At 40.7% G+C, this 13,183-nt stretch overlaps 1 protein-coding gene across 1 annotated transcript; it reads left to right on the forward strand.

Moving 5' to 3' along the window:
- Nucleotides 1–2,365: 2,365 nt before the first annotated feature.
- On the forward strand, nt 2,366–12,407 carry LOC112214723 (zinc finger protein 2). The gene is made up of 3 exons (XM_024373691.1): nt 2,366–2,607; nt 4,872–5,324; nt 11,001–12,407. Exons 1-3 carry the CDS (start codon nt 2,445–2,447, stop codon nt 12,290–12,292), a joined length of 1,908 nt encoding a protein of 635 aa, XP_024229459.1. The 5' UTR covers nt 2,366–2,444; the 3' UTR covers nt 12,293–12,407.
- Nucleotides 12,408–13,183: the final 776 nt, after the last annotated feature.

Below are 13,183 nucleotides of genomic sequence, written 5' to 3' on the forward strand. Positions count from 1 at the left end.
ATAAATTTGAAAAAGTTTTCCAGAACTTGTTCTATTTTTCTTATTTCTTTATTTTATATACAGAACAGAACACATATGTTGTGGTGAGTTTGACTTTAAAGGGGGGGGGTGGACATTTTTGTCTTTCTAGCGGGCATGACTAGCGGGCATGAATGAAGCCAAAAGAGAGTTGTCTTGGGTGTGGTTTGATGAGGATGTTTCTTGGTCGTGTAGTTGCCATTCAATCACATCAAACAAGGGCAGTAGTGAGTAGTGACAGCGAGGTAAACTAAGCTAGCTTTGCTATGGAGAGAAGTTTTGAAGTTGAGGACTTCTCCCCTCCTCCCTTACGAAAAAAAGATTACTGTTAGAGTGCAGTATAACTGCAGTATGCTGCAAACACTGCGTCCAAATCAGCACAATTTTGCAGTGTTACTGCAGTTAGAGCATGTGCTGAAAACGCAGAAATCGTCAAATTTTTTTTAGATTATCAAGATCCGGATATGGACCTCAGTCAAGAAATATCTGGAATCAATATAGCTTCCTATCTTAAATGTGCTGAAAAAAACAGACATGCTATGTACAGTATACAGTTAGTATTTGTCAACATGAAGAGAGAAAATAGGATGTCACATACTGTATCTCAGGATATTGGATGAGGCCATAGGAAATGTCCATGTGTGAAATTTTATATGCAGTATGTCTAAAATACTCATCTGGACTCCAAATATGTCAGGATGGTGTATTTCCACAAAACTCCAAATATGCCTTGGAAATGGTCTGTATTCTATAGAACAGGTATTCCCGAACCGGGCTACGTACACACAATGCTGTCGGGGCTACGTCAAATAAAAATGTGATTCACATTTTTAAAATAATAATAATAATAATTAAATCTTCACATTTTCAAACAATCCATTTATATTTTCCAACGGGGCTATACATTTGGGTGAGGTTTTTCTCTCACCCGAGTAGCCTTGTTTCACCGGCAAAAATAAAATTAAACCATCTAAGTTAGTGTTCAGCGAAATAACAAGACAATGTCAAATACAGGTAGCCCAGTCAAATAATTAACATCCAATCACATTAACCATTACTCGCGGGAATTCCACTAACAGTCCATATGTAGCCAAACGTAGCTGCTGCTCATTCCGTTTGCTCGAAAATTGATAAATGGTTTAAAAAAGTAAGACCCGCGTCCATAGAGACACATACCAGCTCTACTGGTAGTGCTGCTACTACCAGCTGCTACTGCCAACAGTACTACACCTGCACCTGTCGATGACACAAGTTGTTCTGCTTCCACGAGCACATCCAATGCTAGAATCAGTAATTATACATGTTGTTGTTACCCCAGCTAGCACGGACACTAACAGTTGTGAATCTGATGCAGCTGAAGAGCTACTGCCCCCTTACCCGGGAAAGCACCGAACAACAGACAGGGACTTTGGACAATCGAAGAGGCGCAAATATGATTTGACATTGACTTGGGGTTCACTTATATTGGGAGTAGTGCCTTTCCTCAGCCACTGTGTGTTAAATGTGCAAAAGTACTATCTCACAACTCAATGAAACCTTCACTCTTGCGCAGACATTTAGAAACAAAACATGCCAATATGAAAAATAAGCCAACAGGAGTATTTTGAGCGAGAATTAAGACGACCTTTGAGTAGTGAGACATGTATAAAAGCAACAGATACCATTCATAATAAAGGGCTAGAAGCGTCTTATATGGTGAGCTGTCGAGTGGCTAGGACAGGCAAGCCCCATACTATTGTGGAGGACTTAATTCTTCCTGCTGCCGCGGATATGGCTGGGACAATGCTGGGGGAAAAGGCCCAAAAAACGATACAGACAATGACTTCCTCAAACAACACTGTTTCACAACATATCAGTGATATGCCAGGAGATGTTTTGAAACAATTACTGCTTCGCATACAAGCCAGTGAATTATATGCGTTATAGCTGGATGAGTTAACATACGTGGCGTGGCGGGCCTGGCACAGCTCCAGGTATATGTCAGTTACGTTTATGGAGTGTCAATTAAGGAAGACATCCTCTTCTGGAAACCAGGACAACAGGATGAGATATTTTTTAAGCACTGGACAGCTTTGTGACATCAAATGGACTTTTGTGGTCAAGATGTGTCGGTATCTGTACTGATAGGGAGACATAGTGGAGTGGTAACGTGCGTGCAAGTAGTTGACAAGTACAATATGCTAAAAAAAACAGAAAGAGAGAGAGATTTCTTCTAATATTGTGATTGCATTATCTGGTTTAGTTTTAACTTGTCTGTCCCGTGCAGTAAAACTCCATCCACATGGAGCGCTGTTTTGTGTTAATAGGCTCGCCACACGCTGATACAAAGAGAAGAAGAAAATGCGGAAGTAAAAGTCATATTTACGTTTCAACTCTCTTTGACGAAGGCATACTGGCTGAATTCCAAACTCGCAGTCGACTAAAACATGTCTAAACTACAGTCGTTTAGTGTGTTTTTAGATGATCGTTTATCGGCGGCCGCTCTTGAGATTTTCGGGGCAGTTGAGAAAACAGTAGTGGAGTACAAGGAAGAGAATGATCGTTTAAGAAGAATGCTGCTGATCACGCCGGAGATAAAACTATGTATAGGTTCGTATGTAGGTCTACTAGCTAGTTATAGTTCTAATAAATTAATACACTGTTTAGGCTAACGGTGATCATTATTCCATAAATTTTTTTAAACAGTTATCTACTGTTACTTTTACCGTGAATGGAGAAAAAAATTGTCACGAAAATCTGATTGAAATAGCATAACGTTACATATATCTGCACTCAGTTATGACTAAATTAGATCTAGCTGAGTACCTCACCTCCCCCCATAACATTTAACTATATAAATATAAAAAATATATACAAAAACAAGACTCAGAAATATCAAAAAGAAGTAACAAAGATGATAGAAACAAATTGTAGTATATAAATACAAAAATAAAAGAGAATCGAATTATTACCCTATTACTAACAAAAAACACACAAAGAAAACTAAATTGCACAAATCCTATCACACAAATGCACAAATAGAATAACACACTTATAAAGAAGAGAACCTGATTATTACACTATTGCACTTCAAACAAGAAACACACAAGCTAAATTGCACAACTGCCATCTAAACCCGGACCTTTCTTGCCTTCCTTGATGCAAAGTAATCAATTACATCATCATAAGAAATCTGCCCAGCAATTGCATGGTTAATACTGATGACAGCAGGGCCACTAAGTTGGTCCTGTGACATGGTGGACCTCAGGTAGGATTTGTTGAGCTTTGAAAAGCCCCTCTCAGCTTCAGGTACGGTCACTGGAAGAGTAAGACAAATTCTGAGACTGGTTTTATATTATTCTTAACGATTTCGCACAAACCAGAAAAAAATGTGTGTGACTGATTCTACTAATTGCATTAGTTCCTGTACAAAGTTAGAGGTGCGCTATTTGATAGATTCCCCCGTACCCCTACCTCTGGCTTCCAGTGGGGAGACCTGAGCTCAACCTACCAACGCCCCCTTCCCAATCTCATACTTCTGAGTGGGAAACCTTCCCATGCAGTAGACTGCCTAGCTCACAAACTAGAATCAGGGCGCCCACTCCGACAAGGTTAATTGACCCACAGTCCCACACGGTGACATGATATCATTGACGTGACGTGAAAATGTCACCATTACAATTTTTGTTTCCGGGCTCCCGGTCCTGCCCTGGGCGGCTGCCCATGTCGCCTACACCTAAATCCGCCCGCTACTGCTTAAACCCTTACCATGTAGCAATGTTTGTACTCTGTTGCATGCTTTTGTTTGATTTCTGAAATCCATACTTTTTAATAAAACGTTAATCAAATAGACCCACCGACTGTTTCCTCGTTGAGATTGTATTGGCACATGTGCATTTGCACTGAGTTGGCATTTTAGAGCAACTGTTGGGGGTTGTATTTTAGGAAACAATCGTGGTTGTATTCAATTAACGTTTTATTAAAACGTATGGATTTCAGCAAACAAAGGAAGGAGCGCAACAGAGGACAAACATAGGTACACGGTAAGGGTTTAAGATACATTTTTGAAGTGTCGATGCATAGCAAGTCAGAGGTTAATTCAAAAAACTAGTCTGCTCTCAACTCCTCCGGTACTCTGCAATATTAGATCATAGCTTCAGATTTGCAATGGGCGATATGCAAGAATGTAATCTGATACTTCTTTAATGATTCATTGGAAGGCACTGCAGTGTCTTATTAATGATGGGATTAGATTAAGCTATGGCCCTTCGTGACTAGGCGAAGCCGGTGAGGGAGGCGCACCCTGCTCAAATCAAACAGTAGCCTAATCTGTGCTGCTCGCTCATATTGTCAACAATGCAGCATAATGAATTGTTTAGAAACACCTTTCTATAAAATAAATGTCAAACTAGTTTTCATTGGGAAGGCAGGTAAAGCGTTTTTATCAAAATAAAACTTTAGCATGTGAAAACACAGAATCCCACTCATTAAGCACCTGTCAGAGTCCAAAGGATGTTCGTGTACAGCAGTGTTCTAGAATATGGATCTGTTTGCTCGAATTCTCAGCGCACCTCACACAATTTCCAACCTGTCACCACATTAATAAAATAAATAGGAGCCGCATAAGCGGAGTCGTGTTGGTTGGGACACAGTGGTGACAGAGAGGGACAGATATGTCACAATGGAGTACAATCGTGCCTTTGGACTCTGAATTGTACATTACTCCACATGCTCCTACATCACTTTTCTTTTGAGGCAACTTCGCCTTAGGCCAGAGTGGGGCACCTGGTTCACGGCTGGGATGCAGCCCGGTTCCAAAAGGAATGCAATCACTTTATATAGATAACCTCTGCTCCTCCTCTCCTACCCTCCAGACTCCTTGCAGCCCTCTCTCACCATCTCTGAAGAGGAGATTTCCCCTGAGCAGCAGCACTGTGATCAGGAGTGGAGCCCCAGTCTGGGGCAGGAGGACCCAGGGCACACACAGATTAAAGAGGAACAGGAGGAACTCAGGACCAGTCAGGAGGAAGAGCAGCTTCGGCTCTATGATACCAACGACTCCATATTCACGCCTTCCTGTGTGAAAAGTGAATGTGATCAGGAGGACCCATGTCAAGAAGCCATACTAGCTGAATACCCAACTCTCAGTCTACTGAAAATTTCTAAACTAAAGTTATTTAGTGTGTTTTTAAATGAGCGTTTAATGGCGTCTGCTGCTGTGGAGATTTTTGGCGCAGTTGAGAAAACGGTAGCTGAGTACCAGGAGGAGAATGATAGCCTACGGAGGCTGCTGCGGCTCACCCCGGAGATAAAATTATGTAGAATAGGTTTGTATGTAGATCTACCAATGTCTAGCTACTGTTCTTTCAAGTCAATTAATAAACTGTTTAGGCTTTCAGTGATCACGTTTAAAAAAAATATATTAAAAAAAAGTTAAAGTAGTTTTTACTTTTGCCGTGAATGGATAAAAGTAGCACTGAAGTGCCAATGCTTTCCCTCGCTTGGACAGCAGCATCACACATTTTTCCATTGATGAATGTTGAAAACAATTACATTTGAACTTACTTCCCGAAAGTCCTTTTGTTGCCCTTCTGATTCCAATGCTATATTGGAGTTATTCAAGGTCCCTCAGGGATTTTTCTGCCATTGCAAACCTTGGGCGTGCCGCCTAAGTGTCTTTTTTAATGTTCTATTAAATCCAAACTGTGTGTTATTTAAAATATTATTTTAAAAAATCAGGATGGAAAATGCTAGGGAACTAGCTTTAAAACTGCAAAGAATAGGTGGAATTGCAGAAAATTAGCTTAGAAATGCACACATTTCTCTAAAAAAGGGCCTCTAAAATGTAGTCAGGCCAACCGGGCTCATTGCCACGCCCACCACCTAAGCCACTTTTTTTTATCCAGAAACAACGCTGCCTTTTGATTAGCTGAGGATGATGATTTGATCAAGTGTGAAACGCTTTATCTAGAAAAAATTGATAATTGATTGCGATATGGTTTTGGAAACCTTGAACACTCAATTTAATAATAATCCAACATAATTTTACCACAGATTGGTTGTTTCTTGTGGAACACAGCTTTGAGGTGATATACAGTTGAAGTCGGAAGTTTACATACACTTAGGTTGGAATCATTAAAACAAATTTTTCAACCACTCCACAAATTTCTTGTTAACAAACTATAGTTTTGGCAAGTCGGTTAGGACATCTACTTTGTACATGACACAAGTAATGTTTCCAACAATTGTTTACAGACAGATTATTTCACTTATAATTCACTGTATCACAAGTCCAGTGGGTCAGAAGTTTACATACACTAAGTTGACTGTGCCTTCAAACAGCTTGGAAAATGCCAGAAAAATGGTGTCATGGCTTTAGAAGCTTCTGATAGGCTAATTGACATAATTTGAGTCAATTGGAGGTGTACCTGTGGATGTATTTCAAGGCCTACCTTCAAACTCAGTGCCTCTTTGCTTGACATCATGGGAAAATCAAAAGAAATCAGCCAAGACCTCAGAAAAAAATTGTAGACCTCCACAGGTCTGGTTCATCCTTGGGAGCAATTTCCAAACGTCTGAAGGTACCACATTCATCTGTACAAACAATAGTACGCAAGTATAAACACCATGGGACCGCGCAACTGTCATACCGCTCAGAAAGGAGATGCGTTCTGTCTCCTAGAGATGAATGTACTTTGGTGCAAAAAGTGCAAATCAATCCCAGAACAACAGCAAAGGACCTTGTGAAGATGCTGGAGGAAATAGGTACAAAAGTATCTATATCCACAGTAAAAATGAGTCCTATATCGACATAACCTGAAAGGTCGCTCAGCAAGGAAGAAGCCACTGCTCCAAAACCGCCATAAAAAGCCAGACTACGGTTTGCAACTGCACTTGGGGACAAAGATCGTACTTTTTTGAGAAATGTCTTCTGGTCTGATGAAACAAAAATAGAACTGTTTGGTCATAATGACCATCGTTATGTTTGGAAGAAAAAGGGGGAGACTCGCAAGCCGAAGAACACCATCCCAACCGTGAAGCATGGGGGTGGCAGCATCATGTTGGGGCTGTGCTTTGCTGGAGGAAGGACTGGTGCACTTCACAAAAGAGATGGCATCATGAGGATGGAAAATGATGTGGATATATTGAAGGAACATCTCAAGACATTAGTCAGAAAGTTAAAGCTTGGTCGCAAATGGGTCTTCCAAATGGACATTGACCCCAAGCATACTTCCAAAGTTGTTGCAAAATGGCTTAAGGACAACAAAGTCAAGGTATTGGAGTGGCCATCAAAAAGCCCTGACCTCAATCCTATAGAAAATGTGTGGGCAGAACTGAAAGAGCGTGTGCGAGCAAGGAGGCCTACAAACCTGACTTCTTTACACCAGGTCTGTCAGGAGGAATGGACCAAAATTCACCCAACTTGATGTGGGGAGCTTGTGGAAGGCTACCTGAAACGTTTGACCCAAGTTAAACAATTTCAAGGCAATGCTACCAAATACTAATTGAGTGTATGTAAACTTCTGACCCACTGGGAATGTGATCAAAGAAATAAAAGCTGATATAAATCATTCTCTCTACTATTATTCTGACATTTCACATACTTAAAATAAAGTGGTGATCCTAACTGACCTAAACAGGGAATTCTTACTAGGATTAAATGTCAGGAATTGTGAACAACTGAGTTTAAATGTATTTGGCTAAGGTGAATGTAAACTTCCGACTTCAACTGTATATATGTATATTTATATATATTTTTTAATTAAAAAAATGTCTCCCTTGTTTCCATTAGCTAAGGAAGCATCATAGTTCAGGTATATGTGCAATGGAAAACACCATCTTTTGTATTTGTTAAAATAGTTTTTAGGTGATATGAAAGTAATGTTTCTAAGGTTTCCAAAACCGTATTGACAGTGAGGACTATTAATGGTCAGAGAGTGTTAGGACATTCGTACACATCGGCTTCGGTGTGTTTCATAGTAGGCAATAGGAGTGAGAATCCAAGCCCTATGTGGCTTGTGTGAATGAAAGCAAATAGCTAGATATCTTCACTCAGACGTGTCTAAAGGCTGTATACAGTGCCTAGTGATGGTCTCCACACCCCATTCACAGTCTTCACCCTCCTCTATGATATACAGTCGCTAGTGAAAGTCTTCACATTTTGCTGCCTTAAAATTAAATCTAAAAATGGATTACATTAGATTTTTTCCCTACTGATCTACACAACCTATTCCAAGGAAATTAAAGTATAGACAATTGTCAAAATTGTTGGAGGGTTTTCTTTTAACTTTTAACCAGGGCTTTCCTCATTTTAAATGTATTTTGATCCTGACAAAGTCCCCAGTCCCTGCCAGTGACACGCATACCCATAACACGATGCTGCCCCCGCAATAGTTGAAAATACAGAGGATCAACAACATTGCATTCGCTCCACATTACTGGCCTGTATGACAAAAATAAAGCCTGTGTTAAAATCCACTCCAAATCATCCATTATTTTTGCAACAAGGCCGTTAAGTAATACTGTAAAAAAAAACATAGCAAAGAAATGAACTTTTTGGCCCAAATTAATAAGTACAGATTTGGTCAAATCACAGAGTGAAACACTCTATTTTCAAGTATTGTGGTGTGGTATGCTTGTTATGGGAATGCATGTCATCAGCACAGACTGGGTAGTTTGTCGGAATCAAAATAAATATGAAAAGAGCAAAGCACAGTTAAAAAGTTAGAGAAAGACCCGCTGTAGTCTTCCCGAAAACCTAACCTAGAATAGAGATTTAAATTCTTCAGTGGGACAATTACACAAATTTGAATGCCAAAGACAACAGAATGGCTTTCCAAGAGGTGTTGAGCGTTCCTGAATGGTCCCGTCACAGTCCTGACTTAAATCTGCTTGAAAATCAGAGACACGGTTTGAATATTGCTGTCCATCAATGATTCCCAAACAAAATAGACAGAGCTTTAGCACTTTTTGACAGAAACAATAGATATATGTTGCCCTAAGTGTTGTGCAAAGTTGGTAGAATCGGATTCAAAATGATTCACAGCTGTAATGGCTGCCAAATGTGCTTCCACCAGGTATTAACTCTTCAATGTGAAGACATACACATCTTAATGTTTTATTCATTTGTAAAATGTTCTATCACCTTCTTTCATTTTGAAAAGGTGGAGTAGGTTGTGTATATCGGTAGTAAAAACAAAAATTGAAACTAATCCCTTTTTGGATTTAATTTCAAGGCATCAACATTTGAAAACTGTGCAAGGGATGTGTAGACTTTCACTAGCGTCTGTATATCATAGGAATATACAGCACCAGTCAAAAGTATGGACAGACCTTCTCATTCCAGGATTTTTATTATTTTCTACATTGTAGAATAATAGTGAAGACATCAAAACTATAAAATAAAACATGGAATCAAGTAGAAATTAAAGTGTTAAACAAATCAAAATATATTTGAGATTTGAGATTCTTCAAAGTAGCCACCCTTTGCCTTGATGACAGCTTGGTACACACTTGGCATTCTCTCAACCAGCTTCATGCGGTCATCACCTTGAATGTATTTCAATTAACAGGTGTGCCTTGTTAAAAGTTAATTTGTGCAATTTCCTTAATCTGCGTTTGAGCCAATCAGTTGTGTTGTGACAAGGTAGGGGTGGAATACAGAAGATAGCCCTATTTGGTAAAAGACCAAGTCCATATTATGGCAAGAGCAGCAGCTCAAATAAGCAACGAGAAATGACAGTCCATCATTACTTTAAGACATGAGGGCCCCCGAGTGGCGCAGAGGTCTGAGTGCTAGAGGTGTCACTACAGACATCCTGAATCAGAGTCCCATAGGGCAGCACACAATTGGCCCGGGTTTGGCCGGTGTAGGCCGTCATTGTAAATAAGAATTTGTTCTTAATTGACTTGCCTAGTTAAATAAAGGATACATTTAAAACATTGTTTTAAAGTGAAGGTCAGTCAATCTGGAACATTTCAAGAACTTTGAGTTTATTCAAGTGCAGTCACAAAATGCATCAAGCACTATGATGAAACTGGCTCTCATGAGGACCGCCACAGGAAAGGAAGACCCAGACTCACCTCTGCTGCAGACGATAAGTTCATTAAAGTTACCTGCCTCAGAAATTGCAGCCCAAATAAATGCTTCACAAAGTTCAAGGAACAGACACATCTCAACATCAACTGTTCAGAGGAGACTGAATCAGGCCTTCATGGTTGAATTGCTGCAAAAAAAAACACTACTAAAGGACACCAATAAGAAGAAGATACATGCTTGGGCCAAGAAACACGAGCAAAGAACATTAGACCGGTGTAAATCTGTCTTTTGGTCTGATTAGTCCAAATTTGAGATTTTTGGTTCCACCGCCGTGTCTTTGTGAGACGCAGAGTGGGTGAACAGATGGTCTATGCATTTGTGGTTCCCACCGTGAAGCATGGAGGAGGAGGTGTGATGGTGTGGATTGCTTTGCTGGTGACAATGTCTGTGATTTATTTAGAATTCAAGGCACACTTAACCAGCATGGCTACCACAGCATTCTGCAGCGATACGCCATCCCATCTGGTTTACACAAAGTGGGACTATCATTTGTTTTTCAACAGGACAATGACCCAACACACCTCCAGGCTGTGTAAGAGCTATTTGAACAAGGAGAGTGATGGAGTGTTGCATCAGATGGCCAGAATATGTCGGAACTCCTTCAAGACTGTTGGAAAAGCATTTCAGGTGAAGCTGGTTGAGAGAATACCAAGAGTGTGCAAAGCTGTCATCAAGGCAAAGGGTGGCTACTTTGAAGAATCTAAAATGTATTTGTTTAACACTTCTTTGGTTACTACATGATTCCATATGTGTTATTTCATAGTTTTGTTGTCTTCTATTATTCTACAAACCCTTCAATGAGTAGGTGTGTCCAAACTTTTGACTGGTACTGTATATACTTCTAGTGTTCGATTTAATCCTGTGGTATATAGATAACGTCTGCTCCTCCTCTCCTTCCCTCCAGACTCTCTCCAGTCCTCTCTCGCTGTCTCCGAAGAGGAGATTCCCTCTGAGCAGCAGCACTGTAAGCAGGAGTGGAGCCTCTGTCTGGGGCAGGAAGAACCAGAGCCCACACAGATTAAAGAGGAACAGGAGGAACTCAGGACCAGTCAAGAGGAAGAGCAGCTTCAATGGCTCTTTGATGCCGAAGACTCCATATTCACTCCTCCCTGTGTGAAAAGTGAATGTGATCAGGAGGACCCACATTGGTTCTTGACTCCTCCCCAAACCCAGACTGTGGAGAACAGAGAGAGTGACTCTAAACCAGTGACTCTCAGACCTTTTGGCACTGTGACTTACCTAAAGGGTCTAGACACTTCCTGTGACACTCCAGATAATCAAAACAATGCCTCCAGCCATAACTCCGCCATCAGCAGCGACCGAGTCGGACTGAACAGCAGCCCACTATTGGATCCCAGCTCACCATTGAATCCAAACCCATCAGTGGGGGAACACTGTTTGAAGCTCAGCACCACGTCTAGAAAAATTCACCGCTGCCGTGACTGTGGTGAAGCGTTTGCTCTGAAAGCTGACCTGCAGAGGCATATGACTCTAGCCAAGAAAAGACTCAGTGAATGCCACTTCTGCAATAAATGTTATAACTCCATCTGTAAACTGAAGGCCCATGTCAGACTCTGTCACGGTGGGAAAACCTGCACCTGTCCTGTTTGTGGCAAGACCTTCAAATACAAAAAAGATCTGTCCAGGCACATGAGGATTCACACAGGAGAGAAATCATTCCACTGTGGTGACTGTGGGAAAAGCTTCAGCCAGAAGGGAGACCTAAATAAGCATATACGGACTCACACAGGAGAGAAACCATTTAGCTGTCGTGACTGTGGGAAAAGCTTCAGTCTCAAGGAGAACCTAACCAAGCATACACTGACTCACACAGGAGAGAAATATTTTTGCTGTGGTGACTGTGGGAAAAGCTTCAGTCAGAAGGGGGACCTAAGTAGGCACATACTGACTCACACAGAAGAGAAGCCATTCATCTGTGGTGACTGTGGGAAAAGCTTCCGTCGTAAGGATAACCTAACAGATCATGTTCGGAGTCACACAGGAGAGAAACCATTTAGCTGTGTTGACTGTGGGAAAAGCTTCAGTGCCAAGGGGAACCTAAACGTTCATAAATTGACTCATACAGGAGAGAAACAACATGGCTGCTCAATCTGTGGTAAAAGATTCACTAAGAAGGCTTCTCTGCTGACACATGTGAAAAACATCCACAAAGCAAGAAGACAAGACAAAAAATGAACTAAGAAAGAAAATTAGGACATAGACACAGAGAGTAGATTTGTACAATAAATGCATTATGTGGGTGGTATACTGTATCAACACAGAATAAAACAATAAAAGCCCTGTGATTGTAGTGACTGCCCATTACTGCTTATCAATTATCAACCATTTATAGACATTACATATTTGTTTTTCATAAATGAATTGCAAGAAGCGGGTAGTAAATCTTTATATACACACACCTCACCAAATGCATTACCATGTATTACAGTGATGTCAATCATTAGTTTACTTGTCTTAACTTTTGTGTTGTCCTGTCAAGCCATTGGGGCAAGATAAAGTTGTCAATTGGCCAGTGTAACTTGATTGGCGGCTATGGGTGCATACTCTTGCCTATGATTAGCCAACTTTATGGAGGAGTTGTCAGATTATGCGTCTGTCTGTTGGGCAGTGATGAAGTCAATGTCCTATTAATTTGATGTTGAAAAGCGGTGAAGTATTCTTTAAAGAATTTACTAATAGTAGTACTATTATAACTAACAAGACTGAACTGTGCCTAGGTCACCAGCAGGCAGTCCTTAACTGCGCTCTCCCTCTTGCACCAATCAAAGAGCTGCATGTCCACAAAGTTTCAAATCCCAATCAGGAGCAGCATACAGAGACAAATGTAATCCTAAAAGGAGGCATTTGCGTCAGATAGCATATCACATAGTATTAAGTCATGCATGCTACATACTGTCCTGGGACAAGAGAGCGAATACAGTTTAAAGTTCTCATCAGAACTGAAAATTCGATCTGGTCTGACCCAAGTCCGGTGAGCTGAACCGCGGAGCACTGGCCCGACATCACATAAATTAAATAAGCCCGAAAAAAGCCTGATTTCTAGAAAACAGTAGGCTATATTGATGT

Source organism: Oncorhynchus tshawytscha, linkage group LG15 (genome assembly GCF_018296145.1).
Source record: "Oncorhynchus tshawytscha isolate Ot180627B linkage group LG15, Otsh_v2.0, whole genome shotgun sequence".
Taxonomy (NCBI): Eukaryota; Metazoa; Chordata; class Actinopteri; order Salmoniformes; family Salmonidae; genus Oncorhynchus; species Oncorhynchus tshawytscha.

What these genes read in the sequence shown, in the direction of transcription:
- LOC112214723 (XM_024373691.1), top strand. Translation starts at nt 2,445, where the DNA reads ATGTCTAAACTACAGTCGTTTAGTGTGTTTTTAGATGATCGTTTATCG. An exon ending in GGAGATAAAACTATGTATAG is followed by an intron (nt 2,608 to 4,871) that starts GTTCGTATGTAG and finishes CCTACCCTCCAG; the next exon opens with ACTCCTTGCAGCCCTCTCTC. An exon ending in GATAAAATTATGTAGAATAG is followed by an intron (nt 5,325 to 11,000) that starts GTTTGTATGTAG and finishes CCTTCCCTCCAG; the next exon opens with ACTCTCTCCAGTCCTCTCTC.